This window comes from Austrofundulus limnaeus, unplaced genomic scaffold (genome assembly GCF_001266775.1).
Source record: "Austrofundulus limnaeus strain Quisiro unplaced genomic scaffold, Austrofundulus_limnaeus-1.0 Scaffold12, whole genome shotgun sequence".
NCBI lineage: Eukaryota > Metazoa > Chordata > Actinopteri > Cyprinodontiformes > Rivulidae > Austrofundulus > Austrofundulus limnaeus.
The window spans coordinates 4,627,873-4,635,021 of NW_013952414.1; the positions used below are offsets into that span (position 1 = coordinate 4,627,873).

The 7,149-nt window shown below is 38.7% G+C and overlaps 2 protein-coding genes across 3 annotated transcripts in view; one reads left to right on the forward strand and one right to left on the reverse strand.

The window, feature by feature from the left end:
• Positions 1–5,044, forward strand: part of cct5 (chaperonin containing TCP1, subunit 5 (epsilon)) — a gene marked incomplete in the record, with an annotated part of 7,817 nt that extends 2,773 nt beyond the window's left edge. Inside the window, 7 exon segments of the mRNA XM_014002368.1 lie at positions 254–446; positions 2,913–3,062; positions 3,129–3,248; positions 3,382–3,567; positions 4,211–4,348; positions 4,433–4,613; positions 4,755–5,044. Of these exon segments, the coding sequence (XP_013857822.1) occupies positions 254–446; positions 2,913–3,062; positions 3,129–3,248; positions 3,382–3,567; positions 4,211–4,348; positions 4,433–4,613; positions 4,755–4,882 (1,096 nt within the window).
• The window catches only part of cmbl (carboxymethylenebutenolidase homolog (Pseudomonas)), a 3,511-nt gene continuing 1,402 nt past the window's right edge, over positions 5,041–7,149 (reverse strand). For both annotated transcript variants that reach the window (XM_014002369.1, XM_014002370.1), the window contains exons 2-6: positions 6,451–6,665; positions 6,250–6,357; positions 5,805–5,947; positions 5,624–5,715; positions 5,041–5,551 (exon numbers count right to left, since the gene is read on the reverse strand). In XM_014002369.1, the coding sequence (XP_013857823.1) occupies positions 5,372–5,551; positions 5,624–5,715; positions 5,805–5,947; positions 6,250–6,357; positions 6,451–6,665 (738 nt within the window). In that variant the 3' untranslated portion in view covers positions 5,041–5,371. The remainder of the gene's footprint in view (positions 5,552–5,623; positions 5,716–5,804; positions 5,948–6,249; positions 6,358–6,450; positions 6,666–7,149) is intronic.

The following is a 7,149-nucleotide window of genomic DNA, read 5'->3' on the forward strand; positions in this document are numbered from 1 at the left end:
CAACAGCCTACAGTATTTTTACAGTCTTTATTTTAGTTAAAATATATGTTTATTAAATAAAATCTAATGTTAAAACTAATCGTGGATCCCTTTTAAGAACTGTCATGTATGCTCACTACCTAAACGTGTGCACACATTTCACTAAGCTGGTATTTATAACTTTGAGTAAAACATTAAATGTACACTACTGCAACTTTTAGTGCTCAAGGTTTAGAGAAACTTTCTTAAAGATTTTAAAACTGCTGTTTTCTAGCATCAACCGGTGCCACAGACAGATGGCAGAGATCGCAGTGAATGCCATCCTCACTGTGGCTGACATGGACAGGAAGGATGTGGACTTTGAGCTCATCAAGGTGGAGGGCAAAGTGGGAGGGAAGCTGGAGGACACACAGCTCATCAAAGGAGTCATCGTTGACAAGGAGTTCAGCCACCCTCAGATGCCAAAGGTATGATTAAAGAATCTTCTTAAAATGTCMCTTTAAACTTTTTGATCAGTTAACGTGTTGAAAGGTAAATGTTACATGCACGTTTACCATAACCAGAGTTGTAAAGTAGAAATTTTGGTTATTTGTACTTCGCTTGAGTAATTATTTTTTCAGCCGACTTTTTTACTTCTATTACTTAAGGCTCCCACTTGCTCGGGCGTACTCTGCGCGTTCCATGAGCCGCTTCAAGTCCGCCTCGAGTCCACGCTGACCTCCGCAGAGYGAAGTACGCCCGAGTATGTGGGGGGGCTTTACTGTTTTTTAAAAAAGTACAAAGTCGTTTCTCCGTTTTCATTTCGGCTTGTTATTGTTTAAAAAAATCTATCCTAATAAATTCTGCCTCCAGGATAGAGTGAATTTAATTGTTTGGATGAGCGGGAATAAACATTTCCAACTGTCTTTGAACCTGGTCTCAGAAGACCTCCCTCAAAAGAGACATTTTATTTTCTTTAATCAAGATAATAAACAATAATAATGTTCTTTATTTAATATTTTCTTTTAACTAAAAGTTATCATTTTATAAATCAAAGTTACATAATGAAAACAATGACAACCTATCTTCTTGAATTGTAATTAAGAAAAAAGAAAAAACACAAAGATATTGTTGACGAAGTATAAATATATACTATTCTGATACCATATTAGTTTGTACACAATCCATCACAGCTGCACGTCTTTATAAAACAACATTTTTTGGAGAGCACCTACCAATAAATGTATTTTGGAAAATCTAACGGCTCATTTGTACGCAATACTTTTACTTTTATTACATTTTATTTGAAGGCCCTTTCATACCACTCAAGGACACAGTACAATTTAAATACAATGCAATAAAACAAAAAAGAATAAAGCACAGAATAAATTAACATTAAAACATAATAGCCTACATAACAATTAACAAATAAAAACATTGTATAAAACCAAACATCCTACAAAAATAGGGTTAATGGGAGATGGTGATTAAACTGAATAAGGTGTTTAAAGAGAAGAGTTTTAATCTGTGATTTAAAAATGGTTTAGTTAATACTTAAGTACGAAAATATCAGATACTTTATGATTTTCACTAAATAAATATTCTTAGTGGAGATTTTAACTTTTACCAAAGCAATTTTATGATGATTGTACTTTTACTCAAGTATSACTTTGAGGTACATTATACAATACTATCCATAACAGGGCTAGAGCTGCACATTATATCAAAACTTTATTTTCATCATCGCGATAACAGGCTGGGCAGTATGCATATCGCAAAAAACTGCAATAAATCTTTGGCTCAAAAGTTTGCATTTATGCACTTTGTCACTCAGATGGAACTTGAAGTATTTCATCAGTCAAATTGAGCCCTTTGTGTATTTGGCCAATTGGATGGATCTCTTCGTATTTTAAAAAAAATCATTCTGGAATAAAAATGATTAGTTGTTTTTTTGCTCTGAACCCAAAGCAGAAAGACACAAACACTTGTATATTTGTCCATTTATCATTTATCTCTAGGGATGTCCCAATCAGATAGTCAGTATCGGTATTGGTGGCAGATAACGCCCATTTTTTGAAAATCGGATAGAATCGGATTTAGTCATGTGAACGGGCCAATCCAGTTTTCAGCATCATCATGCTTTACAACTGCCATTAAGAAGTCAAGACGCACACAAGTGTGCAATAGGGTTGGGCATAATCGTATCGTGTGCAGTTAATCGTCAGAAAAACATTAATCGGTTTATTTTTTGGCACTTGACAATTAATACGATTAATGCCACCAGGCAGATTGACTGGATATTTCCCTGGTTGGTCTGCTCAATGCTCCTCTCCGCTTCAAATATGACGAACATTTAAAAAAAATTCTGTAATTTTATTTATCTATCAACACAATTTAAAATTTGATGTATAGCCCGAAGTCTTTAATTTTGACAATTTGGAACAGATTTTTATGAAGAGCAAATATTTCCCACTAAATTGGTCATTTGACTAGGACATAAGGGTGTCCAGGGACTCCAGGAGATTAATCGTCAAATTAATCGTTATCSGCTAAATACCACAATTAATCGTGATTAATTTTTTTGCCAATATCGCCCAACCCTAGAACCATGTCCACAGTGTGGGAAGACTTTTTAATGGAAAACAATGATGCTGAAACTGCATCTTGCAAAATCTGCAAACTGGAAATTTCTCGTGGTGGGAACAGCAGGGCTCACTTTAATACTACCAACCTTGTCACTTGGAAAGAAAAAAATAAAGCTATTGGATCTGTATTGGAAAGACTAATCATTAAATCGGATTGTATCGGGAGCCAAAAAATCTGGATCGAGACATCCCTATTTATCGCACGTCATATCATCATTGAAATTTTAAGCAGTTACCGCACATCGCAGGTTTTCCTAATATCATGCAGCCCTAAACTGGGCTAACTTATTTCCATTTGCATTTAAACAGGTCCTTAAGGATGCTAAACTGGCTATTCTAACCTGCCCGTTTGAGCCCCCTAAACCCAAGACCAAGCATAAGTTGGATGTGACCTCAGTTGAGGACTACAAAGCCCTCCAGAAATACGAAAAAGAAAAGTTTGAGGAGATGATCCAGCAGGTTGGTACTCGTTCTTGTTGGGTTTTGTAGTTTAAAACATCAAAATAAAACGTGTTTTAATTTAAGGTCAAAAGCACCGGTGCTAACTTGGCCATCTGCCAGTGGGGCTTTGATGATGAGGCAAACCACCTTCTGCTGCAGAATGAGCTGCCTGCCATTCGCTGGGTTGGAGGGCCTGAAATTGAGGTAAGAGATGATTTTTTTTATTATTTATTTATTCCTTTATTCATCACTTTTAGTTTATCATTTCATAAGATTGTACTGAAAGATACTTTGGCTGATTTTAAAAACTTACCAATTTTATGTAATTTCCCTGCAGTTGATAGCCATAGCCACAGGAGGCCGAATCGTGCCGAGGTTCTGTGAGCTCACAACAGAGAAGCTTGGCACGGCTGGCGTGGTGAAGGAGATCTCATTTGGTACAACCAAAGATCGTATGTTGGTTATTCAGGAGTGCAAGAACACCAGGGCTGTGACCATTTTCATCCGTGGGGGTAACAAAATGGTAAGCTTCTACAGACCTCTGCTGAAGCCACTCATTTATTCTGGAGCATGATTCAGGGTTGGTGCAGGGTCTTAAAAAGTCTAAAAAAAATGAAAATTTTAGGCCTAAATTTTTTTTTAAAACACCCAGATTTTCATCCAAAGTCTTAAATATTCATATGTCAAGTCCTAATTGTTTTTACTTTTAATCATTCCCGAGAAGCGTTGGCTGCATAAATAGTGTAAAGCAAAGTAATCAGAGGTTGGTGTGATCKGTCTTCCTGAAGTGCTTAGTTTGCAACCAGTCTTTGTAGGGATTAAATTAGAAATCCTGTGATAACTGCAGGCAAGAATCAGTGATTTTTGCACTCATTTGGAAGTGGTCCACAGCAGTTGAGGTGAAGGTCTCATAGATATGATTGTTACATTAAAATAATTCGGTGTTCTTGTATTAAATAATCTTTCATAGCTAAGTTGATAGCAATAAAAGGTTTATCTGTTAACATTTCTGGGACCATTTGAATGTTTTTGTTAATGCGACGGTTTGGTCTTAAATATATTCCTAATGGTCTTASAAGGTCTTTAARAGGTCTTAAATTTAACTTACTGAAACATGCATGAGCCCTGATGATGATCAAGTCCATCCTTTAAATTTTCCTAATCAGATCATCGAAGAGGCTAAGCGCGCTCTCCATGATGCTCTGTGCGTAATTCGTAATCTGGTCAGAGACAACCGTGTTGTGTACGGAGGCGGAGCCTCRGAGATTGCGTGCGCCCTGGCTGTGAACCAGGCTGCAGATAAGGTGAGAACTTGAAAACACTTYATTCAAAACAACAAAGAAACTTTTTAAAATCTKTTGATCAACCTTACAACTTCTCTTTGCCAGTGTCCATCATTGGAGCAGTACGCCATGAGGGCGTTTGCRGACGCTCTAGAGGTCATCCCCATGGCACTGGCTGAGAACAGCGGGCTGAACCCCATCCAGACCATGACAGAGGTCCGAGCCAAACAAGTCAGAGAGAACAACCCCTTCCTTGGCATTGACTGTCTACAGAAAAACACCAACGGTAAAAAAAAAAAAAAACATTAAATCTGCTGCAATGTTTTGAACTCAAATGTGTCGACATAACATAATCCACCAAATCACAGTCCTGCACTTTGTTTAAAAAAAAAGATGATACATTAGGTCTTTGTTTGCTCCTGTACAGACATGAAGCAGCAACATGTGATCGAAACCCTGATTGGCAAGAAACAGCAGATCCTGCTGGCTACCCAGGTGGTCAAAATGATCCTCAAGATAGATGACATCCGAAACCCAGGAGAGAGCGAGGACTGAAGAGCGCCCCCTGCTGCTGCCTGAACCCCTAAGCTGCTCTAGAGGGCTTTGGCCTCCTGCTCCATGTCCAAACCGCACTGCGTAATGCTATTTATCATTTGATACAAACATGTACAAGTTCTGTTAGTAGCAAAGTCATCAATAAAACGTTGGTCAGCTGAAGTTTCAAAAATCTTYCGTTTTATTGTATTCAGTTCCTAATTTAATCATTTTTTAATCACATCAGATGTTTAGACACCAATTGTCTTTAAGTTAATCATTTGAAAACGGCTGCCACATTTAATCAACTATGGCCTGAAGAAAATGTCTTTCACTTCATTTAATTTTACAGCTAAAACATAATTTATGTTAAAAATACGTTGTTTTCTTCAAACAAAACTGGAATGTCAATCAACAATACAACTTTYCAAAAGGCATCCTTTGATTAATGTAGTATAATTGATATACTAGTACAACGTTTAGCAGACTTTTACTGCTTCGCCCTTTATTTCATATGTACTTGTTGAGCCAGTTAAGCATGTCTGTTCTGGCCTCCTGGATCTGGGGCTTGTCGTCGGGGTTGATGTCCTCCCTCTTGCGGTGGACAAAGCCGTGGGTCTGTCCTGGAAATATTTTCACCTGGAAGTCCACGGTGCATTTCTCCTTCAGGTTTGCTTCCAGGGCACTGACCTAATAWGCAAAAAGTATTTTTAGATGCTGACCACATCTTCCACATRTCAAAACTCTTAAAATGACAATAACCTGGTCCAGAGGGATCACAGAATCGTTCTCTGCGAAGATGAACAGCGTCGGGCTCTTCAGCTCGTATCGGTCCTCTCTTTCGCGGACTATTCCTGTACAGTATCAAACTCCATTAGAAACGGTTTGCTGCGTACGTTTTTTTTTTTGTTGGTTTGTTTTTTACACCGTTATAACGGCTCACCGTAAAGAGACACTCCAGCCTTCAGTTCTGGATATTGCAASGACAGGTAGTGTGTGGCCACACCTCCCCAACAAAACCCCACTGTTCCAATGTGTTTGGCTCCACACTGCTGTTTCAGATACTTCAGCACGGCGTCAACCTCTCTGTAATGGAAATTTTTTAAAAAGTAAAGTTTATAAATCCAACCTAACTACCTCTGCACATTTTGCTAGTTTAGTCATGGCATCAAAATGTAATTTTAAAAGATGCAACTTGCACCCATTAGGATCTTGTTAATTCCTTTAAAAGTCMTCTCTTTGAAGTCTGTGTCAGTGCWCTCTGTCCCRTGCTACTTTTAGGTCTTCGCTAGCTTTTTGCAACTTTTAGCTTCAAGCCACCCTTTTGCTAATCGTTCAACGCTCAGAACCCGCTGCATCGTCACAGAGAATCCACATTTTCTAGTTACTTGTTAATGTTTGTTGGGTTCTTGTCTTTAAGCCACTCTTGAAAGCCTGACCAGTCTTTAGTTGGACTCCACGCCTCCTTCCCGACAAAGAAATCCGGGCAAACGGCCCTGCTCGGAGCAAAACGACAGAAAAACCGCTCAAATTACAGACCAAACCACATTACTGGGCTGCATTTTTACAAATGGCAGATCTTTACACACGTGTATCCGTTGGCAGCCAGCATATCAGCCATGTATCGAGTGTTGGGAAGCTCCCATCCAAAGATGTCTTGGATGACAACAACAGCCTTGTCRGACGCAGTGGAGGGTTTTACTACGTATGCTTTGATGTGCTCAATTTGGACCTCCTGGCCGAGCCCTCCATAGTCAGACCGATCTCCGATGTCACAGGGGCAGGGGTTGGCTTCGTTTGCCATCTGAAAACAACGTGAAAATAGAAAAAAGTATTAATTAATCCCTTGAAGGAAATTCTTCCACAGTATTGTCACAGTTTGTTACATGAAGTTCTCAAAACATGGTAAATGAGTGATTCGAACAAATGAATGTATAACTTGGTTTCATCTAACCCACGGCACTGCTGTTATCTGCTGGTGTGGCCACGCCACGTGTCATTCACATATACTGTTCAGACCACAGGTGTGCCCCAACGACAAAGGAAATCTTTTTGTGACAGTATACCAACACATCAACTTCAAGCACTGCATAAAAGATCAAACCTAGCAATAAATCAGCTAAGTCTGGAGCTATTGAGGTGAAAAGGTAAGGACTTGYGCAACAGAATGACAAGGCATTTTTGCAAAAGTGGCACTAACCTTTTTGTAGTCAGGCTTCTTTTGTGTATCATTAAATCAATAACTCATGTAAAGCTCACAATTTAATATTGGCCATAATATTTTATTT